Below are 26886 nucleotides of genomic sequence, written 5' to 3' on the forward strand. Positions count from 1 at the left end.
AATAAGGATGGGTTGAAAGAGACGGGATGTGGGGAGAGGATGGGATGGGATGAGAAGGGAAAGAGAAAAAAAAAAGGTGGGGGGGGGAAAGGAAAAGGGAAGGGAAGAGATGGGGAAGTGTAAGAGGAACTTGAAGGGGAAGAGAAGAGAAAGAGAAGAGAAAGAGGAAGAGAAGAGAAGAGAAGAGAAGAGAAGAGAAGAGAAGAGAAGAGAAGAGAAGAGAAGAGAAGAGAAGAGAAGAGAAGAGAAGAGAAGAGAAGAGAAGAGAAGAGAAGAGAAGAGAAGAGGAGAAGAGAAGAGAAGAGAAGAGAAGAGAAGAGAAGAGAAGAGAAGAGAAGAGAAGAGAAGAGAAGAGAAGAGAAGAGAAGAGAAGAGAAGAGAAGAGAAGAGAAGAGAAGAGAAGAGAAGAGAAGAGAAGAGAAGAGAAGAGAAGAGAAGGGTCCCACGGTCCCCAGGCCATCCTGCAGTGCGGGAGCAGCCCGCAGCATCCTGCACCGGCCACCTGGGCGCACGTCGAGGGGCTGCGTATGGCTGTGCTGTGCCCGGCCACCCGTCCTCACCCAGGGAAGGGGTGGTAGCGGCGCGAGGGCACGCCGAGAGCTCAGCCCCTACTCGCGGACACGGCCGTCCCGTCGGGCTGCCCGGAGCGGGGAGAGGAGCCCGGCCGCAGTTCCCCCGACGGCTCCGCAGCCCCAGCCCGGCGGTAGCGACAGCCCCGAGGGGGCATTTCGTCGTCGCAAAACGAACGAAATCCCAAATCCCCGACCGTCCATCGCCCTTCCAAACTCCCCCCGGCCAGGCCCAGACCACACGGAGCGGCGACCCCCGGGCCCCGTCCCCACCGCGCCCACGCCGGGAGCGGCGCGGGTTTCGGGAGAGGCGTTTTCCGTCAGGGCCGCGCCGTCGGGTCGCGGGTACTTACGGGCGAGGGCCGCGGAAGAGCTGCTGCGGCCGTGCCCCAGGGCGGCCGGGCTTAAGAGCCCGACGGCGGCCGCGGGACAATGCCGGGAGGAGGGGGCCGGGGCCGGGCGGCGGCGGGAGGCGGGGGCGCTGCCCGGCGGCGGGGAGGGGACGGGGCCGCCCGCCGCCGCTGTCCCCCTCCGGGCCGTCGCTCCGCCCCTCGGTGTCTGGCGTAAAGCTGGCGCCGGGCTAAAAGAAACGGCGAGCTACGAGCGCCCAGGGGCTGGTAGCCGCCAGCGCACGGCTCGCCGGTGGCGGCGGGAGCGGAGGGCCCGGCCCGCCCCGCCATGTCGCTGAGCCCCAAGCACACGACGCCCTTCTCCGTCACCGACATCCTCAGCCCCATGGAGGAGAGCTACAAGAAGTTCGGAGGCATGGACGGGGCGGCCGGGCTGGGGCCCTACAGGCAGCCCGCGGTGCCCGGCGCCGCCGCAGCCGCCGTCCCGCAGCACGTCGTGGCGGGCCCCGCCGGGGCGGCCGCCTACCACATGCCGCACGGCGTCTCCCAGTTCCCGCACGGCGCCGTCGGGGGGTACTGCGGCGGCGGGCTGGGCAACGTGGGCGAGCTGCCCGCCTACCCCGACGGCATGAGGAGCGGCGCGGCGGCGGGCGGCGGCTGGTACGGGGCCGGCGGAGACCCGCGTTACCCCGGCAGTAAGTGCGGGCGCGGGGCGGCGGGCGGCGGGAGGGGGCGGCCGCGCTCCGACGGGGCGGCCCCGGCTCTGAGCCGCGCGTCCCGCTCAGTCTCCAGGTTCGTGGGCCCGGCGGCGGGGATGAACGTGGCCGGGATGGGCGGCCTGAGCGGCCTCGGCGAGGGAGCCAAGGGCATCGTGCCGCTGCACGCGGCCCCGCGGAGGAAGAGGAGAGTGCTCTTCTCGCAGGCGCAGGTCTACGAGCTGGAGCGGCGCTTCAAGCAGCAGAAGTACCTGTCGGCGCCGGAGCGGGAGCACCTGGCCAGCCTCATCCACCTCACGCCCACCCAGGTGAAGATCTGGTTCCAGAACCACCGCTACAAGATGAAGCGGCAAGCCAAGGACAAGGCGGCCGCCCAGCAGCTGCACCCCGACGGCTCCGGCGGCCTCTGCCAGCAGCCTTCGCCCCGCCGCGTCGCCGTGCCCGTGCTGGTGAAGGACGGCAAGCCCTGCCCGCCGCCGGGCAGCGGCACCCCGGCCCCCGGGCAGCCCGCGGCCTCCAGCGGCCCCGGGGGCTCGCTGCCCGCCTCCCACCCGCACCCCGGCTCGCTGGGGCAGGCGGCGGACCTGGAGGAGCTGGCGCCCAGCCCGCCGCCGCTGCACGGCCAGGTGCCCCCCCTGGCCCCCATGGACTCGGCCGGCGTCGATTACAACGGCGGCATGGTCAGCCCCAACCTGCTCTACGGCAGGACGTGGTAATCCGACGGGGCGGGCGGCTCGGGGTGTCCGCTCCCGGCCCGGCCCCGCCGTCCCGCGGGCTGCCCGGGGGCCGCCGTGCGCGTACCTCGCGGCCCCGCTGAGCGCGAACAATAAACCTTCTGAAGCGCAACTTAGCCCGGCAGAATTAATTTTAGAAGGGTGCCCCCGAAGTGCGATTTCATTATCGGTTGATTGGAGGGAAATTGAGTTGTAACCGGAGGTCGAGGAGGCGGCGAGCGGTGCGGGCGGGAGCGGCCGCTGCCTTCCGCAGGACGGGGAGCGCCGGCAGCGCCGAGAGGACGCGGAGACTTCCCGGAGGAGCTCGTCAGCTTCGACGCTCACGTTCCAGGGGGAAAAAGAGTCGCGGTCGTTGTTCTGAATTACGGCTTACGAAATTAACGTTCGCGCGTGGACAGAAAGCCCCCCGACGGCAGCGGGCAGCCCCCGCCGGGCCGCCTCGGGGCTGCGAACGGCGGGCGGGCGGGGAGCGCCGCGGGTCCCGCTGTGCGCGCCGCTCCCTTCTTCTTTGGCTTTTTTACATTTGCTTTCCTTTTTTGTTTTGTTTTGTTTTTTTGTTTTTTGTTTTTTTTGTTTGTTTCCCCACCCCTTTATTTTTATTCCTTTTCACCCCCCTTTTTTTTTCTTTTGTCCTTTCACTTTTCCGTTTTTTTTTTCCCGTCTTTTTCTATTTATAGTTTTTTTTTTTCCCCCGATTTATTTTTATTTCTATTTCTTTTCTCTGTTTCTTTTTATTTATTTACTTGCTATCCCCCCCCCCTCTTTTTCTTATTTCTTTTTTTTTCTTTTCTTTTACAATAAAGACAAACGTTGCTCTGAACCTTCGCTGCTTCCTTCCCGCTCCATGCCCGCGGCCGCCGCCTCCCTCCTGCAAAGCTGCGCTGCTGGGATTTCATTCCGTGATGCTGCCTGGGGTTGTTCTGCTGTTGGAACGGTTTTTGGGGTGGAAAAGATTTGGGGCTCCCGCTCCCCTGCACCACGAAGGAGCAAAGGGGATGCTGTGCCCGCGCAGACACCCACAGCTCTCTTTGCCCGGCTCCGGGGAGGGGGAACGCCAGCTTTGAGAAGCGCAGCTGCCAGCCTGGGGGCAAAGAGCTGGGCAGGGGGACACTGCTCCCAAAGGAGCTCCCTTTCACCCTAAGTTTTCTCCCCTTAGCCCAGAAATGAGTCAGGGACAAGGGCTTGCCTGCACCCCGGGTTCAAGCCCAGAAGCACCGTCAACAGGGCAAGCAGCAGCTCCTTCCACCAGCCTCTCTCCCACTCCTCCACTTGCATGAAAAGCCATGCTTGCTGGTTTTGTTCTGCTCAAAAAAACTACTTTTGGAGACCAATGTGTTTTTAGGGAAGTGGGAGAAGGGCACAGGGGAGCGCTAACAGCATTTCCCAGCTCCAGGTAGGACAGCATTGCAATGAAAGCTATTACACCAATCTCAATCACTTGAAAATAAAGAACCCGGTTTCACCCTCCAAGGTCACAGGGCTCGAGGCTTTTGCCCCATTGCTGGCGATTAAGGTGCGGGCCTAAAAAGAGAGGTGCTGCAAAAACACTCCCAGGAGATGGCCAGAGCAATGCTGGCTCTCACAGCTGGGTGTGCAAACCTCAGGGGCACGAGCAGGAGGTATTACAGCAGCAGTAACAGCGCTGCTTTTACCTGGATGCTCCACGGCAGCAGAAACATGCTCAGTTTTTGGTTAAACAAAGGTTTGAAATACTATGGTAGAGGCTGTGTGGAATTAGTGCTGCAGTAATTAATATCAACTGCGTGCGCGCAGAAATACAAAGGGGAGAAATAAAGCAGGCGGTAGCGCTCCGAATTTCAAAAGCCACTTTATAAAGCAAATAAAAATATTTACTGATTTGGTACACTCACATGGAAAACCCCTAGAAAGAGTACTAAAAATGAATGGAAACTCCATACAGGGCAGCTATTTTAAATTACATATCAAAACAGACAGAAACACCTTCCGTGCTTGTTTGTGTTACAAAAATCAAGTCAAAAACAGGCAACAAGCTGGAGAAGTGGAAACGTTCTGCTTCAAAGTCCAAAAATTTCCTGTTTTCCCCTATGAGAAATCCAAAGAAGCATCGGAGCAGCGCTGCTGGACACGTCCTTAACCCCGGTGCGCTCCATGCTGCCTGCTGTGCCCTCCCCGAGTTCATCAAATCTGATTTCTATGCATTCTTTACAACTCCGTGTCTGTTTTCAGGCTCTTGTGTGTGAAGTAGAGGATGGCTGCAGCTCGCATTGACAGGCACGGTGCGGCACAGCTTGGGGATGCCATGAGGACAAAACAGCGCTCCCACCTCGGCTCACGGGTTTGCAGATGGAGGCGACTCGTGGTTCACAGCGACAAAACATAATCGGTTCGGTAAGAAATGTACACATTTAAAACAAGCAGAGTTTAAAAACTACAGGGAGGTTTCTGAACAATTTCATTTCTTCCCCTCCTTTCCCCAGTTAGTAAAAACAAAACCAAAACCCAGAGGTTTTCTGCGCTTGGGAGAGCGGAGCTAATTCCAGCTGTATCTTCCCGAGGGTGGGGGCAGCAGGTAGGGCCTCCCGGGGCCGTATGCCTACAAACAAACAAAAGCAAGCATTTATTTTTTGGATTAACAGCACAGCAAACAAGTTAGCGGGGCTCCAGGCGCCCTACAGCAACGAGACAATGCATCCTCAGCACAGAAAGGTACCGCGCCGCAGCCGCTCTCAGCAGAGCTTCAGCCTCCGCTCAAGGAGGGCAGATCCACACAGCATCCGAGCCCCAGCAGAAGCAATGCTGCTCAATAAACGGCTCCTTTTCTGGTTGAGCTGTATGCGAGCTGAAGCTAAAGAGTCAGACGTTGGTACTGAGGGACAATTGAAACCAAAAAATGAAAACATTTGGTTTTGTTACCGAAGCGTTTCTCAGCACTTGTTTGCTTTTAATACCAGGTGAAGTATCCCAAAATCTCACACTGACACTCAGCACAAATTGAGACGTTTTGTCTTTAAGATCAAGCCTTCTATACACTATGCAAGAAAAAAAAAAAACTGCTGGAAAAAAAATGGTAAAAAAAAAAAGGTTAAAGTGTCCTTGAAGCATTTCAAACGATTTCAAATCGTGATGAGCTGCAGAGCCCACAAAGTTCATTCTGTTGGCAGCCACGGGGTTTTTGTTGGCTTTTCCTGGGGGAGGGAAGGGGGACATGGGGGTGGTGAAGAGGCTTCGTTTTGTTCTCTAAAAGAGAAAACCATCTTTACCCAGGCACGGAGATGGCTGCTGGAACTGAAAAGGCAGAGGGCATGGCTCCACGTGTTTGTGGCAGGCGAGCAAAAAGGCTTCAGCAGAAGACATTTTCTTTTACACCCTGTTTTTAAATGGGATCTGAAGAGAGATGTGCAGAATGTGCTGTTTTAGGGAGATCCTGGGTTTGTTTTTAATCGCGAGCAATACAAAACCCAACAATTAAACAAGCTAAGTTGCCTGCAAGCCCTGAGAAATCCTTCCAGTTGCACAAAGAGCAGAGAGCTCTGCCTGTGCCTGTGTGTCCAAGTGTGGTTCAGGAGGGCTCTTAACAGCTACACAAGGCATTTATCTGGACGTTCAGTTACGTATTAGTACGGCCTAAAATCAGGATGTCAAACAGCTCCACGACACGACCACATTTATGCTTTATTTCTCTGTGCCAGCTCCGAGGCACAGGGAATGTGCACTACCCCTGAGCAGCCCCTATCCGTGGCAGTTGCATTAATTTTGTAAGCACTTTGCAGCAGCGTGTTTATTAACCTCTTCACGCCATGTTCTGGATGCTGTAAAAAAAGAATTCAGAGGTGAAAGGGACCAAAGATGATTATTTATGCTGCTCTGTGTCACCGCTTCCACTTGAATCCCTTTTCAGGGCTTTAAAGCTTTGAGATGTGCAGGCAGCAATGCTAGATTCAATTATTGGTTTCGCATCCTAAACCTTTTCAGGTAGAGGCTAATTTTACTTCATTGCCATCAGCCCCAAGGAAATAATTACATCTGAAAGTTCATTCAAAAATAATGTAAAAAATAAAAATAAATAAAAGTAAAAATGAAAGGCATGGCTGCCATCCTGCCTCCTATTTCACCACTGGGGCAGCAAGCAGCTATAGAGCTGCAAATGTTGTATACCACTGCACATGTAGATGCCCACAGTGCTCCAAGATCCCAGTTCCAACCTTCCAAACAGGCACTGACCCCCATTGCTCCCTGCACCCACGCTGCTCTAAAACAATTCCTGCCCACTTCTGTGCTGCCTGGCAGTAACTGTTATTCATGAAGACTTAAGGTTGGGAATAAACTAGCTGAAGTGCTGACTTCTTTCACAAAAATGCCAGGATTCAGCTCCTAGCTAGAACACCATTTCCTCACTAAGACTAATGTGAGAGATCCATGCTAATTTTGCTTACAGTCAAAACTGTGCTGGAAGAATTAACACTGGCCATGCCTCCTCTGCATACTCAAAGCCAGAGTGCACGGCATGCTTGCCCCTCTTTTCCTCATTTCCTGCTGCAATACTAAACACTACAGCTGAATGAGCTGGAGACAGTTCTTCCTCCAGTCTTAAAAGCCTCCTCTGCACTAAAAATGCTTCAGGGTAGGAGATGGTTGGGGGGGGGAGGTGTGGAAAGAAGGGAGATCTCACCACTGCTAACAAGGGTTCAGCCAAACACGAGTTGAAGAGTTGGGAGCAGTGGGGCAGGCTGCTTGTTGGCTATAGATCTTTTCAGCAGCAAGATGTAATCCTGCAGCCCAGGGACAATGCTGAGAATGGTATTAGTGGCTCGCAGGCTGTTTCTGCTGGGCTCCGGTCCTGACAAGCTGAACCAGCGACAGAAGCACATGGCACTCTGCAAAAAGCTTCCCCAGCAAAGGCCAAAGGCTCTTCTGTTACAAACTGGATTTGACAGTACGTGTCTTTATTGTATTAACTGCTTTAGAAAACTCAGAGCTAACAATGTCACAGTGCAAAGTGGTTGTGATGGATTCTGCTACCCGAGTCTCCCAGTTGGAACAGAAAAGAAAAATATGAAGTGGACAAAGAACCAGAAGTGGCAAAAAATGTAAGACTTTCAAGTACGTTATGTATTAAATGGATTGTGCTTGCAGCCCCTGCTGCGTAAGCAAAGGAGACTGGGATGTTATCCAACACACTGCAGGACAGAATTCAGACCTAAGAGAAAAATCACTACTGGAAGCACAAGGGGAACAGCCCTAGGAATCAAAAATCACATCTGACACCGTGTCACACTGTGCAACAAATGGTTGAGGGCTGCGATGGTCACAAGGAAAATTAAGAGCACATACCATAGAGTGACTTGATGGGAGAACATTTGTGAGAGGTAGGGAAGAAGCAGGTCCCAGTAGAAGGCAAATTTCAAACTGTTTGTGCCTTGTTTGCCATATAAAGGACTGGGAAATAGTTACTGAGCAGCTGAGTACCTTTCTTTCTCTTTCCCCACTACTGGCCAGTAGCCTTCCCACTGCTTTCTAACAGTTCCAATTCACAAAAATAGCACCAGAACATGAAGTTTAATATAAACACCATGTATTGTAAACTAATGAATGGCACTGCAAATGCCCAAGTTCCTAGCATAAGAGAATATGCAGACTGAGTTTTTACTGGGAACACACACTAAAATACCATGGAAGCAAAACAACCTGCTGCTCTCAGGCCTTTCTGTTCTGTTGCATTTTCATGAACCGATGACAAAAACCACCTAAAATTTTAGATGTTCTCCTACCACGTTTGCTTGTTTTTGTTTAGCTACACAAACTTATTTCCAGGTGTACATTCACAGATGCTTATTATTCTGAACTACTAGAGTCTGATATTTAAATAGACACAGCCAGTAAGCATTTGAGGGGGTCAAAAAAGAAGTCAAACAGCGAGGAGACATCCTCCTATCTCCAAAGCACGTACATTTCATACATTTCCTTACAGAAGTGGAAGGCTCTGGTTGAAATGCTTGCCTCCAGATTCTATTTTCTCAAGCTGCAAGAGGTGTGTGACTTGGTAAGACACTTGATCTGGTTTTAATGAAACGCAGCAGCTGCACAGTGATGGCATGGGCCTCGTGCCACAAGCACACACAGAGGGGCTGGGCAGGGTGGGGAGGCTTATTTGTCAGGGCTTGCACTGGTGGCACAGCCATGGGATTAAGAGCAGCCGAGGAAGGCCCACCCCCTGCAGCCACACACTGAGCAGACGTGCAGACGGCATTTCCATACCTGCCTTCCCCGGTCCATCCGATCCTCAGGTCTCTGTGGGTAGCTCATGGGCCCGCCCAGCCCCTGGTACTGGCCCGGTGGGTACTGACTTTGGGCTGGCAGCATGCGGTTCCAGGCGAGCAGTGGGGCGGCCCCAGCAGTTCTGGAATAGAGAAGAAAGCCATGACCTCAAGAGTTCTGCGCTACAAAATGCACGTTGCTGTGCTGTTGTTTGATATGTGTTACCACTTGCCTCACGTTTGCACTCTGCCTCCTTCCCCATGCTTGAAAGCTACAAAACCATACACTGCCATCAGCAGCAAACTCTAACTTCACAAACCAGAAATTCCGAAATATTCCTTGAAAGGATTCTGCCCAGCTTTTATTCTAGGAGCAAATTTGCCAATTCATCCGCAGCAATCCTGAACATCGATTAAAACCCAGATATCACCAAGCCAGCTAAACGTAACGCACCGTCCAAAGAGTAAACATGTGCAATACGGGAGAATGAGGCTTTCTTTTCTAAATGTCCAGACTCTTTCTGGGAGTCCATTCTTTCTAGTTAATTGCAGGTTGCAAATGAATTCTTACTGCGAGTATTCTGAATCTAGGGTAGGGGCCTTGGCTGCTTTTTCCCATCCATTATTCTGCTCAATATGTCAGAAGGTCTGATCGGGAAGAAACCTTTTCAAGTTCTATTGATGCCGTTTTCAATTGACCACGGTGACCTAGCAACATAAGCACTAATTGGCATGGACTGACTGACATTTGGTGTACAGTTTATATGGGAACGCAAATTCAACATCCATTATAACCCAGTTTGCCATCCTAGATTACTAACAGCAAGAAATGTTTTAATTGCCTTCAAGTACCTATTCTAACATTACAATTATAAAGCAACAGGTATAATAGATCCAATCATTGTTTGATTAAAAATATTTAGAAAAATGATACAGCCATGATACAGTCTTCAGAGCTAAACACTGGTAAGGGAACAACTGCTCACAGAATTCATAGCAGTTACGTTTTGCAGTGCAATATGTTGCTGTAATGAGAAAACATTGGCTAGCTGAGACAGTTAATCTTTTATGACCCACATTCCAGAGGGCCAGTTGAACACAGACAGAAACAGCACAGTGAGCACAAGTACCGCATTTCACATTTACCTGCTGCACTTCTTAACTGAGTTACTGTGCATATATCCTCAGAGTCTTCCCCTAGCTTTGTTGGAGTACATTGGTGGGACTTCGGCCAAACAATGTGATGCAGGGGCTCAATCTGATACACGCTGTCAAACACACACAGCTTAAGGCGGTGGTGTGACTTCAGGAAAGAGGCTGACCCGAATAGGAGGATGCTCTGATGTGAGCAGAGCTCGACCATGGGAGGCAAACACTGCTTTGAGTAAGTGGGGAAGCAGCGCCGGGAGAACTGGAAAACTATTTCACCCACTGGAGCAGAGGCAAAGTTTGAATTGGCATAAAAACTCATATCATTTCCCAAAATGAAACAAATAATACCTATTTATACAGTGATTGGTCTTATCTGATAAATATGCAGCAGGTAAACATGATGTGCAATAAATGTACTAAAAAGGAACTTGTACAAAAGCTACATGGCAATAGGCAGCTTTATTTTTAGCTTCAGAGATGCCCAGAAAATGCACAATGTTATCTGAAGTATTCAGCAGGAAGAGCAATATCATCTTCTGAGTTAACAGCACATTATACTTCCTAAACTAAACACTCAGAAATCAGTATTGCACCCAGGATGTTCCTTTTGATTAAGCGTTTTGAATACTAACTACATTTTGTTATTATTCTTAGAAGACAGCAAGCTCTTTGAGAAGAACATACTGTTCTGCCTTATGGAAAAATCCACTGGATTACCCACATAACCCCAGTTCTAGATCTCATCAATCAGTCAGTTTCTACAGCTTTGCCAGTGTCCTTGTGAGAAATACCCTCAGCCCTGAGGATTACAGGTCACAAGTTGTGTTATATACCTGGAACAGGAAAGTTCAAAGAAATTTCATTTGATGTTAATATGCATTTTGCACGGAGTTTAAATGTTGCATTTTTATAAAGCAATGTTTATTATCAGGACATACAGCATCTTGGTTTCGAGTCCCTCTCAAGGTGTGAAACTGATAACCATCAGTTATAACTATGACATGTTCCAAGAGATAAACCTGGTAGGAAAAGCTATGCTGTAGTGCATATTCTGATCTTCAAGCTATAAAGAGTAGTTTAAACCTTTTCTGCTGCTCTTAATTCACTGAGCTATTTACTATTTTTAATCAATCAACTTTTTAGATCATCATCTGCTAAACAACTCAGCAACCTATATGGTTCATGGCAATCAACTTGATGCTGCTCCAATGACTGCATTAATGGGTGATTTAAGCAACCTGAGGGTAGAGATAGCAAAGCTATGCCCCAGGGGTACCAAAAAGCACATGCCATTTGGAATATCACATGAATTCCCATTGGCAGTTACTCAAATGCAGCGCCCAGAATTCATCTAACACATATATGTACTGAATAGCTAACACACAATGTCAGGGAGCTTTATGTAAAAAGAAGGAATCTTATGCTGGACACGAGATCATCTGGATTACGAGGAAAAAGCTTTACACTACTGATTTCCACCCCCTCCCAGAGGCCTATGAAACAAGAGCCAGTTTAGCACCAGCTGCACTACTCTATCCCAGAAACAGCACAAAGGCTCAAAGCTTTACTGTCAGGGACAGGCTCCTTGCTTATCCTTTGCTTGATCAAGGATATCGTAGCCTCCTGCCAACCCACTTCATCTGAAAAGGCTGGAGCAGGGGCTGGCCTCTCCCTCTGCTGCTTTCTTCCTGGGAGTCAAAGTGGCAGAGAGGAGAAATTCCTTGCAGCTTTTGCTGTTGGAGCACCTGAAGCAGAAGCATGCAGGAACAGCCCCGGGGCCAGCAGCACATGCAACAGCAGCTTTGTAGCACACAGAGCTCGCTGTTGGCCTGGCCGCTACCAGGAATTAACCAGAAAGCTGAAAACCTCTTGGGGAGGAGGTGATCAGTTCAATAGGTTTGACCATTTTTTTCTAAAGCTACCTATCATTGTGTCAGCCCAAAGCATCTCTTTGAACACCCTCCTTTTACAAATCAAATACACATTTCAAAATCACGGCACAATTGCTTATCCTTGGTTCTACAACTGGCAAGTCAGTGATTTTCATGACCAAACAAAATACAAGGCAGGAAGGGGAAAGTCTTGTAAACAGACTAGCTGGGACAGCAAGAATTGCTTTATCTAAGCAGCACCATTCATCTGCAAAAATGGTGCATCTGGAGAGTGTGTGATCATTTCTAACGGTATTAGTGAGAGTTGCATGCAGCAATCCTATGATAGGATTCTAAATAGAGACAGTCCACTATGACAGTTATGTGAGAAGATGCATTTCAAGTGTGAAACAAAACAATCTCTGCCTGAAAGGAATTATTTATATGTGAATTGAGAAACCCTTTTGCTTTCCAAAAATAAACGGCCCAATGACAAAAGCATAGCAGCGTAAAAAAAATAATTATGAGTTATAGAACTGTGGCAATATTTCACAAAACGACTCCGTGCAAACTGTATTCAATTAAGGGAACAGCAACTCTCACAAAGCGATACTGAAGTTTGTAATGCGACATTCAATTATAATGTGATATTTCCCATTGACACGACACAGGACAAGGGAGCTGAACTTCCACAGGGATCAAAACGGTTGCCATGGAAAGCGTGATCGCAGAGAGCTCAATAAATTCTACCAAAGCTGATACTTTCAATGGTTAACATTTGCAAATAAAAACATGGGGAAGAAAATTCTGTCTAATAGGAGCAGAAACTTGAAGGACCTTACATATAGTCCTGATCCTCCATAAATATAAACAAATGTAATTATTCATAGCTTTCACAGGTATGCTGAAGTTTGTGAAGTCTGCCTGACTTAAGGGCATACAACCTATCAATGAGAGAACGCATGTAAAACATCCCTTATTATCAAACCATGTCACATTCCTTCTATTCGATGGCACTTATTGGACTGCGGATTCCATAATCCTCCTCTGAGTCCCTTCTGCATTTAATTCAGTTCAGTCTTAAGTAGTTAAAGAAACTGTTTTCAGTGGCAACTAATAACTACTGACCTACAGTGACACTGCCCTACAATAGGCTTGTCAGGCCTGAAAAACTTGTACCAAAGAAGCTGATTAGGACTTCAAGAGGTTTGTAGCAAGAATCAATGGCTGGTCTGTACTAATGCTCTGGTTGCGGCACAGAAATGATAAAAGTGGAACACCATTAGTTATGCCTCATTAAGCTCCACAGCCCTCCTAAAAAGAAATTTGTTTAGCCTGTCCAAAATCTAATGCAGTTTTAAGCTCTCTGTGTTCAATTTCATAGCATCTCAAAAGCTTCAATAAGATAAAGGCCAAAGAACCAAGAACGGTACCAAAGCACCAACAGTAAAGTTAATTTTAAAGTCTGAGTTTTAATGGAAAGTGTTTTTGCCTTCTTTTTTTAACACAAAGTACTCAAACCTTTTAAAGGATGAACGCCACGCAGTGCGCTCGCAAAATATAAATAAATCATGGACATTAATTAACTTCAAAAAAATCACGTCGTACAACATGATTTGAACAAATTCAAACGACAGAGCTCAAAACAAAGAGGTACAAAAAGCTGTGAAAGCCAAACAGAAACAAGTACATACACTTAACCACCCTTTACAAAACATCGGTGCCACCTGCCTTACCTTTGTGGTGCTTGCTGAAACAAGGGCGTAGGGCCTCGCCAAGACTCCTGGGGTCTAAGATCTGCAGGGTAAAACAAGAAGTTAAGAGTAAGTATACTTACAAGAACCACGCTCTGATTTCTATACTGCATCACTCATTCTTAAACTAGATAGACCACAGAATACACGTCACTAAGTCTTCTTTTGGTTACCACTGCTGGTTTTGATGGATCTCCTTTACATGGGTCCACGACAAGCACAATGCTAATAAAAGGCAACCTTTTAAAAATAAGCTTCAAATTACAGGAATTAATTTTAATCAGTTGATGCTTGAACGCTTCGCAGGTGTCTAACATTTCAAAATGCAAAACCAAGCCTGTCGCTGTACAGCTGAAGACTTCAATGTTTCCCACAAGTATGTTTGTCACTACATTATGTGAAAGGTCTTTGCATTAACATATACATAAATACATTTAAACTTAGGATTTTGAGATCTTAGAACTGCATATAGGTGAGATATTAAAGACTTTTACAAGTCTGTTAATTAAATCTATTAATGATCTCTCAGATCATATAATTAGATTGAGTTAAATCTTTTGGCCAAAGACATAGCCCTGCAGTTATAAGAAACTGGAATGAAGAGGACCACCCACTTCTCAATTGTGTCTTCTACCCAAACCACCTCTTTACAAAGATGTAGCAGTAACAACATTGCTTTAACAGGACACGCAATTAAATGGTTGTTGTTCTTCTAAATAAACTGGTCAGTAAACAGGATGAAAGAAACAGCTCATCAATAGCTCCCCGGTCAGGTCACAACACTCAAATTGTGTAGCAACCAAAAGCTTCAGTTTCAGTGACACCTTTGATTCTTTTCAATGGTGTTTAAGTGTGACCTAATTTTAACAGCTGGTTCCAGAAGCTGACTAATGGATATGCTATGATGGGACAGTAAGACCCTGTTAAACCGCCAATATTCAAGTACACTAAAGCCCTGCAATCGTTTGAAAGAAGCGGGGAGAAATAGATAGAGGGAGATCTGTGCCTCTCTCCTAACTCTGGCTGGATTGTCTGCGTACTTTAATGGCCTGACCTGAACAGAAAGCTTTCATGGCAGCACTTGAGAGCTCAGCACACAGTGTGGGCAGGCCCTACTGAAGATAACACACACTTGGGTCAGTGGAAATCAATTGTGACTCCCAGCAGCTCCATCGTTTGTGTCTGGCCACCTCTAGCCACAGCTAATCCCCCCAGCCAAGGAACACAGTCACCTGCTGAGCGGTACATATGTTTTGTATGTAAATATGTTGTATGTCTGTATACATACAGACAGGTGCATACTGTTACCACCTGATGCTCATAATCAGGTATAAGTGGTTATCTCATACATAAAGCACCACAAGGACCAAAAAGATGGATGTATGACACATTTACACTGATTAAGCCTATCAGAATTGCAAGGGTTTTCACATGCATATGCAGGCTGGACAAACATGATGTTTTAGTGATAATGTTTACTTCTGAATAGAAAAAAAAAAATCAGTGCAATGCAAGAAAACTCCAGAATAGTAATGCTGGCTTTGAGACTGCGTGTGTGTGTGTGTGTGTGTGTGTGTGTGTGTGTGTGAGAGAGAGAGAGAGAGAGAGAGTAATTAAGTTACAGCCCTCAACTGAAATGAAGATGAAATCATTACAGATTTTTATTTTTAAATCCAAGCTAAGATCTTGTTACTTAAATGTGTTACAGCCCAAGAGCGTCCCCCATTTCAAACAAAAAATATCCCAGCAAGACTTTTCATTTCTAATAATTTTCAAACTCTCATACTACTAGCACCGCAGAAAAATAAGCCATACAGCAGAACTGAGCTCTGCTAACAATGCTTGCAATTAAAACTCCTCCACCTGTAGCTAGCACATCTAGTTCTTTATGTGCAGTCACCAGGATGACTGCTGGGTTTGGGCTCTAGCTCAGGTTTAGGAGATCCACATACCCTGACAAACCATGTAGTTTTCAAGCTATAGCTTCTTTTGCACAGACGCCTTTGTCACGCTGCAATGTAGCAGTCACCACACAAGTGGGAGGAGGCAGCTCAGTTCTCTTGCTGCTTGCTGGAAGACAAGCTTCCAGAAAGACACCGGTCTTGCCCTGGCATGGTGTTTCCCATTTGTACAGATCCCTAAATAAGGGCTAGTTAAAATTTTGTTTCATACTTAACTGCTTCTTTTCCATCTGAAAGAGGCCCCACTAGCCTGCTGTAAGCACATCTTCATCTAACAGCTCCCTAGAGCTGCAAAGAGTTTAATGAAATCACCATAAACACATGTAAAGCCACCTTATTACTGTTCATTTGTATGGCTCTGGCAGAGAACAGTCTTTGAAGGGGAAAAAGCTTGGAACAGTAAATTACACTTCAAAAAGTGACAGAACTGGAAGAGAAACGACAATTAATATTTTATTTAGTCTTCAAAACAGAGGCATCTCCTAGAGCTATAAGGCCAAATAAACCGCCTTCCTCAGCAGCTCCTCAAGTAACAATTTATCTAATCAGTGCGGCAATCAAAGATGAGATTTTCTGTTTACTGATTGCACTAATCAAAATCACTTTTCAAATGCAGCTAATCGACAAGTTTACTGACTGAAATGGAAGTCATAAATCAGATACTTTGTGTTGCAGAAACCCAATATGCCATTCATAGAGTGCTACCATTCCGCACTTGACTCCCCAAGTTATCAGCACAGACAATTATTCATCAGCTGAAAATTGGCACATCAAAGTCAAATCAGAGAACAGCAGTCAGGAACACCCACAGCAGGCCCTTGAAGGAGAGGTGGCACTTTGCTTGACCGCATTGCCCTTCGAGAGTCTAATTTTTCTTCATCATACATATAAAAATGTTATATGTAAAACGAAAAGTTGCTTTGCATCAATCCCATAAGTGGGCATTATAACCACATCAGTGCTCGTTTTTTCCAGAATGAGTGAATGTTCCTTTTCAGAAGGCTTCCCATTCCAGTTACCCTGTATCACACAGGTGTTCTCTCACATTCTGCCTTTTACACCCCCACAAGGATGTAGCTGATGAACATCATTCTGATACGAGACAATCTGCCCCAGTAAGAAAATTCTGTTTACACCTCCTCAATGCCTTGTAATTTGGTTTTCTGGTTGAAGATATCTGCCCTTAGATAGTGGCATTTGAGCTTGGACGGAAAGGTGTGGCTGCAAAGACAAGGAGATATCTGTGCTCTCCTATCCAGGAATACCTTTTGGTACTCCTAGACACAATGCTGTCTGGGTGAAATTGGTGGCAAGGAGTAATGAGCCTTACCTAATTCTGTCCATTTGTGCCTGTTCAAAAAGATGACTGCCACCTACTAAAGCAGGGTACAGAGAGATGTTGATGTTCTCCCACCTCTTTGCAATCCATGACAAAACAGTGTAGGCATGTAGTCCCAATTGCAAAAACATCCCTTCAGCATGAGCATCAGAAAGACCGATCTCAGCACAAGTTATGATAACTGAAGACAATCTCACAGGTGCCTCTAAATGGTTTAAGCAGATCCCACTCTTAACTTGGAAAAAGAGAAGCTGAGGCACACAGTGCACTGACAGGTCCTCCTGACCCACCAGCCAGTCAGCAGCACAGGAGGCAACACACCGCAGTGGAGCTGGAAGGACCAACAGGTTGACCTGGCAACCTTTAATGCACAAACAATAAATCAATCCCTGCCTGATGGAAAACAAAGCATGAAGCAAAATGCACAACAGGGAAGGGAAAGGAAAAAAAAAAAAAGGTTTTTTAGGTTTATCAAGCATACCCACAGAATAGCAACGGGGTATGCAGTGACTCTATGATACCTGAATCAACTTGAGGGTGAGGAAGGGGCAGGACATGAGGAGAGAATGGGATGTGTGAAAGAAAGCCCCCGGGCAACTTCTGTGAGCAACAGATGTGCTGAGTTTCCATACTGATCAGTGGATTCAAGCCTCCTCAATTTGAAAGAACGATGGCATTGGGGCATATTTGCATTTGGAGTGTTTCCTACACAACACAAGGTGCTCAGATGCCTCAAGGATGAGAGATCTTATAAGTACCTAATTGGCAAGATAAGCTCCGTACACATAAGGCTTACAAAACTGCTTTTAAATAACTGTTTTTCAGGAAGTGTCAAGATTCACGTTTCAGAAGACAGGAACAGTGGGGGGGGGGGGGGGGGGGGCTACAGACTCATGAATCCTTTACCTCCCCACAAAACCACACGTTCTCACTTCTTGGAGAGAAAAAAATACGATGCCAGTCTGGTAGTCCCACTCCTCTCTTCTTTAAAGATCACAGTTTTGCTTACTCCAAAAATCCACTTGTTTTCTGTTAAACATAGTTCATAGCTCCAAACTCATACTCAGTCTGTGCCTCCAGCCAATGCAGTTCCTCACACAGGAAGATTTCCACATGCCCCACTCAAGCACAGTTCAAGCACTTTGGACCTGGGCAATAAGTTTAACACGGCCAATGATATTATTTGCTATTCCCTACACAGTCAAGAAATACAGGTCAGCTATAAGTAGTATGAAAGCTTCACTATGCAGCAATCTGGTTTTCTACATAAGACCAGATGCTGGAGCTTGAACTTCAGCTGTCTCAGCTGTTGAAACTTCAAATGTATCTGTAAGTTTAATATCGCAAGAATTCAGCTAAATAATGGCAACTTTTAAGTTTAAGGCACCTTTTTAGGCAGTGTAGTGATGTTTCCTCCTGTTCCAATCCCACCGTTACAGAAATGCAGTTCCTGATCACATGTGAAGAGACAAGATGAACAACACTTCTGTAACTCTTAAGTAACTGAAGCAGATGGCCCAAAATAAGACTGGTATATAGGAAAGGACAGAACCAAACACCTCCAAAAGGGACTGGGCAGCCCACACATAGCAGGAGCAAACCGCAAGACATCACAGCTCTTCTCTCCAAACACAAGCCATCAAAACGCTAAGTCCACTGATGCGGGTGATGTTGAAATTCAGCCAATACACTTAGCATTACAGACACTAAAAACCTTGTTGGACAAAAGGCAATTTGAATACCAGCCACAGTATTTAAAGTGGGATCCTGATTACAGGTACAATTCGCATTTTAGAATGAAAGCTATTTTCGTACATTTCTTTTTTGGAATTGCCGTAGTGAAAAGTAATACAGAAGAGCAGCCCGAGGTTAATCATTCTGCTTCCAGATTTTCAAACACACAAAAAGCTCTGTAGCAGCTGTGGACTCTGCAAAACTGTAACACATACGACAGATGTTTGGAGAAGACTCATGTTCATATCAAATCATGCCTTGACATTTAACTAAGTCAAATCAAAATAATTTTGTGATTGAACCCAAACAACAGTTTTCCCCCTACCCCCAATTTGATGCCAATTAACCAACAGCTGAAGGGAAGAAAAGGTTTTCAAGAAAGCTTCTTCTAGCATATTTTCATTTTTTTCCAGCATTGTGCTACTATTTCACAGAAGGAAACTATCTGGTTGGGCTCTGAACAGCATGGCCAGTCAAGACTAAACAACAAAGCCAAATTGCTTTTAGTAACGCCAAGATTTTCCCAGTGAACAATACACACTATGTTGTGTCATTCCAAGTTTAAAGAAAAGTAAATAATAAATAATTGTTTTTAAAAAGCAGTGCTCATACTAGTGCTAATTCATCGGAAAAATAAGTTTCTTCTGCAAAAAGCAGAAAGTGGTCAGGCAAAAGGAGGAAATGGTGTTTGCTCCTTGGCAGGATCGCTGTAACAAAGCATCAAATGAAGCAATATAAAATACTTCCCATTCACTGACGTGAAAAGTGTTTAAAATTCAGCACCTCACTGGGCAAGGGCACTAAACATACCATATCTGAGTACAACCATCTGAAATTTAAAGAGTGAAGAAAAACGCATTGCCTGAACTCCTACTGTTGTCAGAACACCAAAGCCACCAAAATGCACCTCCTGCAGGATGAATTCCTGATTCTATTTGTTACCTGTAATACCACAACAGACCAAAATCCAACTCATTTTTCAAACTCAGAAACGTATAAAGCAGAACACACTTACTTGACAGCAATTTAGGAATCTGCTGCTGCCCACTCATAAGCGGCCGGGTGTATGGGCTCCCGTAAGCTCCAAGAGGTACTGCATTGGCATACATTCCTGGCATCCCTCTTTCCCTTGGCATTGCATGGCTATTGTGGGTAAGAAATGAAGAGGAGAATGAATAGGATATTTTCACGAATGCCATCTTACAGCACAGCTGCTACCTAGTCCATTAAACACCCAGCTCTCTCCAGTGCATCAGTGGAGACGTGCACAAACACAGTGTGGTGACATATAAGGGTGCCGGGCACACCACAAACAAAGCATACACTTTGTGTGCTGGTGCTAGCACAAACACTCAAGATTCTATAGCAAGTCTCAATAAATAGGAGAAAAAAAAACCATTTTCTGCAAACTATGTAAGAGTGAACTGCTAACACTGAAGGCAATGTTTGTCAGGCCTGGGTGTCTTTTCCTGTGTGGAATTACATTCACATTGAGACTTTAATGATCCTAGTGTCTGCCACCCTGAAATGCCATTCAATAAGACAAATGTGATCAGGAACGTAACTTTTTGGTTCACAAATATAGTAGTGGAACAAATTATGCTTTGTAATGCAGGAATATAAGAAAGGTTGTTACGTTTTCTTCTTCCAGCTCCTCTATGGCCATAAGATGAGGTAAAATAAAAGAAGAAAAGTATTTTCTCTTCCTAGAGAGACTCACAGTTTACTTTTATTTGATAGTATTACAATCTACTTTAAAACATTCTCTGTTCAGGCTCTGAGAGACATATGGCTCCCTGTACTTCCCAGTAAGGGGACAACATTTCATTTTATCTGTAATACACAGCCCCAGCTCATTCTCTCTTAGTTGTCATACAATAATGCTTCAGAGCAGAGAATGAAAGTTATCTTGACTTTTGGAGAACTAATAAAAACTGACTGTGAAAACGCCTTGAAAAATGACAATCAAACGGATTGTAGGGTGTAACACAAGTGCTTTAAATAAAGGTTTGTAAAACCCCCTCATTTTTAAAAGCATGAAAGACATTCCTGGCTTTGTAATAGTATTAACTACCACTTGTGTGCAACATCCTCATTGTATCTTCTGTACTTCAAGGGAGTATCTACCAAACAAATTGAAAAAAGAAAAAAAAAAAACAGGAAAGCTAATAAGAAATATTTTGTAGAAAAAACAACCCTCAATATAAACAACTATGCACGGTATTATTGCAAAATTGTTGTGCATGATTTTTATTAACAATGAATATAAATAATCACACACCAAAGCTTCCAGTACGGAACACCAGCAACTAATCTCTTTTTTTTTTTCCCCAACCCCCAGATGTTTGTTTGGGTTTTTGTTTGCTTGTTTTAAAAAGGGAAAATAAAGGAGTATAGTCAGTACTACTGCCAGGCTTACCCTAAAGTTCTAAATGCTGACTGGTCCAAGTGGACTGGCTTTCTGTCTCGATTAAAACCAAGCTGTGGTCTCCAAGGCCTGCCATCATTGTTGGTCTTTTCCCAGTCTCCTGGCTTCAGAACTGGAGGTGGTTTCCTGAATATCAAAAATAGTTCCGTAAGTAGTTACCAGAGCAAATGCTCAGATTAATGTAAGTAAATTCAATTACTTGAAATCTCACAAACAATACTTACTTTGCACCAGGTAATACCGTAGCCTTGAAAATAAAGTCTTCATCAAACTGTGGATCTTTGAAAGAGATACTGCAAGAAAATATTTGAGAAATGTGTTTACTTGAGAATTAAGACAATCAAGATGAAAAATTACTTGCTGGTCAATTAACACTGATAGGCACAACAGAAAAGAAGACAGAAGAAGCCATTATTTAAACTGTACAGTGTCTGGGTATGTTGACTACAGGGAGTTGGATCTCTACGTTGTTTTCTACAGGGTGATGTTTTTCCTCCACTGTGTCAGTATTCCATCCAAAAGAAAATTTGATATTTAGAAAACAGTTAATCCTATGTATGGTAATGAAAGTATCTTTTGCAGACCTGTGAGTACAAATCTTCTAGTAAAAGCACTTGTACTTGATTAAGGTCAAAGGATACCATAGCAAGGATGGGAGAGTTATCAGATTGCTATGCAGTCTACTCAAAAATATACAACACTTGGAAGTGGAATTGCCTGGAGCAGGGACTTTTTATTCCAAAAGGCAGCCTTGTACTTGTATGTCGTTCTACCAGTGAGATGTATATGCTTTTTTCAGTGATATCTGAAAGAACTTCCATTTCAAGCTGTCTAGCATTACCCAAACAAAGAACAAAATATGGCTGGAAAATTATTTTATGCTGGTAGAATGCATTCTATAGCAGTTTGGGTTTGCTTTTGGTAAATTTGTCCACACTCCAGTCTCCTGGTTTAAGTGTCAACAGTCCACCAGCTGCCAGGGAGAATTCTGAAGTACACAGGACCAGCTTGCTTGCTTCCTGTTCTTTCACCACCAACCATTTGATACAGAAGAATGCTAGGGATGCCAAGAAAGACAAAAGCAAATCACTAAGCAGGCTAATCTCACTCTTCCAGATGAAATAAACCTATTTCTCCCCAAAACAGGGAATGAATTAGACTCCAAGGAAAGAGAATAATGGTTCCTTGGAAAATTCAATCAGAGTCAAAAGAACTGAAGAGTAGAACCATGACTACTCATACCATCTCAAAACACAAGAAGAAAAATCTTTGCAACAGAGGAATAGACAGAAATATAAAACAATCCAAACCTCCTGACAGTGGCAGATGGAAAGCAAAGAACAACTACTCATCACTCAGTGATGTTCTCATTTCAGAACATCCTTTCAACAATCCCCTGACAATCCACAATTTAACATTTCTTATAGCCTCTAAGTAGTTGCACTAGTTGAACCAAGTTATACCTCTTTTGAGGAAAAAAATTACTCAAGCAGATCACAAGTGATTTTCAGTGTCTCAAGTATCTTACGTGGCACAAGACATGAGAAGTTACAGGCTCAAGTATTAAATACCTACTCTACTGTGCCAAATTAAGTGAGAAAGACATATAACACACTAGGTGTACGGAAATTTGCTGTTGAGTACAAGAGTCATTCAGATCATTTGTGACCACAAAATTTTCCTTTGTAAAAACTCTACGTTATTTTTGATTCATCATAAAGTTTCCTCATACTCTCCCAAACAGCACAGTCAGGCAAAGACAGTATTACTGCTATATATTCTGCAACTAGAAGGAGGACAAAAAGGAAAAACCAAACCAAACCACACTGTTGGGGCGAAGCTTTTAATCTAACACATTAGGATCTGACTTTTAAAGGGACTGACAGGTGCCACATGCCTCACAGAGAACATCCAACACTTGCAACGTTGAAATATGCTATTAGGTGGGTTTGCCCCAGGAATAATATGCGGATGGAAAAGGCTCGCTTGATCAGGAGAACTCCTCTGTTAACCAAGACTTGTAAGACAGGAAAATGATGAGAACCCACCTCCAGAAGAGAGCAAGTACTAAAATAAGCAATAGTAAAAAAAATATCCTAGCAGTGAAAATAGTTTATATAAAGAGAGTTCCCTCCTACAAGACAGGGAACCCAGCCATTCAGGGAGAGAAAAAAGGAAACAACTTATTGTTGACTCAAAGATACAAAAGACGTTGTCTGGGAATTGTTAGTGATTAAAGTAGATAAAAATCTAACTATCAAAAAAGGGCTGGAAGTCTCTTAATTGGGGAAAAACATAAAAATCAATATCCAATTCTGTCTCAGGGGCTTGTCTCATGGAAGTTAGGTTTTCTTTCATTTAAAAGGCTTGATGGAGAATACAGAGTTCTATCAGTGCTGCTCTTTGCTTGCCAAAGATCCAGAAATCACAAAAAAAGCAAAAGACAAGCAAAAAAGTAAAAGCAGGCAAGATGAGGCACTTCTGAAGGGATGTAAACCACTGGGTTTGATGCATTGAGAAGCAACTACTTCAGATATCCCTGCAATGGGCATGCCACAACACTCTGCTTTACCATCATGACCCAGACATGACTAACATTAGATTTTTAATTCAGTTTTCATAGGAAAAAAAAAAAGAATTTAAAGCAAAAGTTCTATTTTTTCTTGAGATGGATTCTGATGCAAATTTAAAACTACAAAACAGATAAACTGAGTTTCCTTACTGCAGTCTGTACACCAATGTATTAAAACCCCAAATTTACTTACCTGACTGCAGAATTTTGTGTAAGATCACGCAGCATCGGAACGGGAGACTCTACTGTCCTGGTAAGAGAAAAGGCTCTGTTAAAACATCACAAACTTCTCAGCATCTACTCTGCTTTCTTTCTCTGTGGCTGTCAATTAAGTTTGTGTCAAATAAAAGATTTCAAAATTAGCTTGTCTTTTTCTCTACACCAAATTGCTGTACAAGCAGTGGAATTACTGAATTCTCATTTCTTAATGACCTTACTTTTGCAGCTGATCATTCATGTGCATTCTCACTAAGGTCCAACAGAGGATTTGCATATTTTCCACTGTCCAAGTGTTTAAGAGTTAAGAATGTTCTGCATCTCAGAAACCTCTCCACATCATTTTGATTATTACAAGCCAACAGGTTCTGAGAGGGCAGGAGAAGAGCAGAGCAACAGACACACACAGACGCCGCACGAACACAAACTGACTTCTCAGGGAAAAAAAGGCTCTAAAGAAATAAATATTTTTAGCAGCTGTTTTACAAAGTACTTGAAGAGTTTCCTTCCTAACTGAGATTTAATAGGCTGGGATGCAGCTGCTTCTTAACCCCTTCTTTCTTCCCTCCAGAGAACTTATATCCTCACGTTGAGTAGACAAACAACATGATAGAGAATATTAACCTTATCAATCAGAAGCTGGATCCCTTAGTTCACATTACCATGCACAACCATCACACAGCCATGGGAACACAAATTAAACTGTACACATGCTTTGCTAAAAAGATCTGGATGAAATTCAGAGAGCTAGACAAATTCTGAAGTGGTGATATAAATGCTTATCTTCACAGAATTCCTAGCAAACAGTACCTCTCCAGGTAAAAACAAACAAGAAACCCCACACATTTCTCATGCCCTAGATAGGGAGGACAATAAGAGAGTTTTCTTGTTCCTGCATTACTATTCTCTCCAAGAACAGCCCTGACTTGCTCATATTCTCCACAAGCCATGACAAGAATAGAGAAGTGTATATTAGTGAGTGTGATTGAGGATACGTTATCTGTCCAACAAAATCGGAGTATTTGTGCACATAATAGAAATGAGTTACAGAACACCTGCTTATACCTCTAAGCAAAGTTGGATTAATGAATGCATATCCAACAAAGCAAAGATGACACTGATGATTTCCCAAAATAAATGTATCATCCTGAAAGAGGAAAAAAATAAGCTTGTTTTCTATGTATAGTTGGTTAATGTATATTCCTGAATTCAGTACTACAACCTAAACAGAAAACAGCAAAGTACATCCCTATTTGGATTTTTCTTTAACACAATGAATATTAGCATGTAGGAAACAGGATTTTTTTTCTTCGAACAGCACGCCCTGCTGGAAGTCACATCAGACTCTTAAATCAGAATTTGTACAAAAGCACAAGACCAAAGCAGCACTATGATACTGAGGAAGGTTACTGCTTTCACTATTGCTTTTAACATATAGCCCTGGTTTACCTCTAATAAGCTAGTTAAATCAGTGTTCTTGCCTTTGAGTAGTATACTGATCATAATACACACCTACTCTGAATCCTAGCAGAAAGCACACTTGGCTTCGACCTAGATACACCATCTTATCAGGAATTTTAGGTTTTTCATTGTTTTTTTGTTGCTGTTGTTTTCCAGTTTAAATGCAGGTGTAACTGAAGAAAGTACCCTTTACCATCAAACAACTGATGCTGAGAGCTATACTTACTTATCTGGAAGAACAGCATTTTCGTTCGGTGTAAGCTTTCCCTGGATTCCATAGCACAACTCTGGGGGCATATCCACTGGCTATGGAAAAAATAACATTTCAGATGAAGCACATAATAAGAACTCCACCCCCATCATCTATACAATCCCATAAGAACAAATATAAAGTACCTCTGTGTTTTTGGACTTGTACTGTTCTACAATAAAGTCACAAAGTGGATGGTGTTTTCCAACAAAAAGAACATCACCACCAAGGCTATTTCTTCTGTCTGGGAAAAAATAATGAAGAAAACAGGTAACAGTTCAGAAGAAGAAAGTAAGTAACAGAGCATACCAGCACACCATTCCATTGCTATCTCCACCAGTGCTTCTCCAGAGGAAAGCTTCATAGTGATTTATGAGAAAACTCTGAAAGTTCTTACTATCTCTGCCCAGAACAGGATGCCCCTGGTCACAAAGACTAGAAGCACACAGTAAAAGAACAGAATTCAGAACTAAGTGATGGCAAGGACATAGGTTGAAAAGGCATTGCCCACGATTGCTTTACCTACAAGAACTGGTTAACCAGATTTAATTTTTGTACAGTGCTGAAAGGCACAATTTTGCTTATACAGATTGAACACGAAGCTTCACATGCTGCAAATGGACACAGTCAGACTGCTAACCAGCTCTAATTTTAAAATACAAGTTTACTCTTTGATTCCAATATATTCATCTACCAATTACTTTGACAACATACACTAGTAGAAGATTCTGATGTGACTAAGTCACCATCTGATTTTCAGGTTAGATCTTATGCAAGTCTACTTCATTAAAATAAAAGCAAAAATGAATGTTATAAAATAAATCCATCAAGGATCATTCTAATTATGAACACTATCCACAGAGAAGTGGATAAAGCTTGGCATAATTCAGCTCCTGCTCACTCAGTGCTTAAAGCTATACGAAACCATAGTAAAAGCAAGTTCTGATGAATACACCACAGTCACAACAAAGTAGTGTAAGTCTTACTTTCTTCAGGAGTGAGGTCAGGATAGACTTCTTCCAAGGCAGCTCTAAGGCGTCGCTCATCAACAAATGGCAATAACGCAACACCTATGAAAATCAAATCATCTCATTTCAAGAAGTGGGGAAAAATAATCACTGCTTTGAGGCAACCTAGGAGAAAGCCATCTGTAAAAAAGAACATATCCAGAAAAACAAAAAAAAAAGAAACAAGCACTGTCCTCTGCTAGTGGAAAAGCTCAAAACATTATGCAAGCATTTTACTTGCAGCAGGACAGTGCCACAATTTATCTTTGTTGCTCAGATGAACAAATGTTGGATGCTGTTCTCCAAGCCAAATCAAGCCAAATTACAGTAAATTAACTAGAGTATTCCTGCTCAGAAAGGAAAGGAAAAAAGTAGCATGTGGGTTTGGGAAATCATGATTGTCACAGGTTTTAGCTTTTGCTATGTTTGAGACTACCCAGGCTACTTGTGCTGTATGATACCATATGCTGGACCATTCTGCCAACTCCTGATGCTTCAAACCAAAGTTCTCAAAACCATGACTGACTGCAGAAAGC

At 44.4% G+C, this 26886-nt stretch overlaps 2 protein-coding genes across 2 annotated transcripts in view; one reads left to right on the top strand and one right to left on the bottom strand.

The window, feature by feature from the left end:
• The first annotated feature begins 1073 nt into the window (after positions 1-1073).
• Positions 1074-2960, top strand: NKX2-4 (NK2 homeobox 4). The gene is made up of 2 exons (XM_015283430.3): positions 1074-1614; positions 1705-2960. The coding sequence occupies exons 1-2, from the start codon at positions 1248-1250 to the stop codon at positions 2349-2351; spliced, it is 1014 nt and encodes a 337-aa protein (XP_015138916.1). The 5' UTR covers positions 1074-1247; the 3' UTR covers positions 2352-2960.
• Positions 2961-4178: 1218 nt separating this feature from the next.
• Positions 4179-26886, bottom strand: part of XRN2 (5'-3' exoribonuclease 2) — a 45220-nt gene continuing 22512 nt past the window's right edge. The window contains exons 21-30 of the mRNA NM_001031033.2: positions 26330-26413; positions 25490-25587; positions 25320-25399; positions 23610-23666; positions 21069-21137; positions 20836-20970; positions 19432-19559; positions 13365-13425; positions 8607-8748; positions 4179-4944 (exon numbers count right to left, since the gene is read on the bottom strand). Of these exons, the coding sequence (NP_001026204.1) occupies positions 4882-4944; positions 8607-8748; positions 13365-13425; positions 19432-19559; positions 20836-20970; positions 21069-21137; positions 23610-23666; positions 25320-25399; positions 25490-25587; positions 26330-26413 (917 nt within the window). The 3' untranslated portion in view covers positions 4179-4881. The remainder of the gene's footprint in view (positions 4945-8606; positions 8749-13364; positions 13426-19431; positions 19560-20835; positions 20971-21068; positions 21138-23609; positions 23667-25319; positions 25400-25489; positions 25588-26329; positions 26414-26886) is intronic.

The sequence above is a fragment of the Gallus gallus genome, chromosome 3, assembly GCF_016699485.2.
Source record: "Gallus gallus isolate bGalGal1 chromosome 3, bGalGal1.mat.broiler.GRCg7b, whole genome shotgun sequence".
In the NCBI taxonomy this organism is placed as follows: domain Eukaryota; kingdom Metazoa; phylum Chordata; class Aves; order Galliformes; family Phasianidae; genus Gallus; species Gallus gallus.

What these genes read in the sequence shown, in the direction of transcription:
- NKX2-4 (XM_015283430.3), top strand. Translation starts at nt 1,248, where the DNA reads ATGTCGCTGAGCCCCAAGCACACGACGCCCTTCTCCGTCACCGACATC. An exon ending in AGACCCGCGTTACCCCGGCA is followed by an intron (nt 1,615 to 1,704) that starts GTAAGTGCGGGC and finishes CGTCCCGCTCAG; the next exon opens with TCTCCAGGTTCGTGGGCCCG.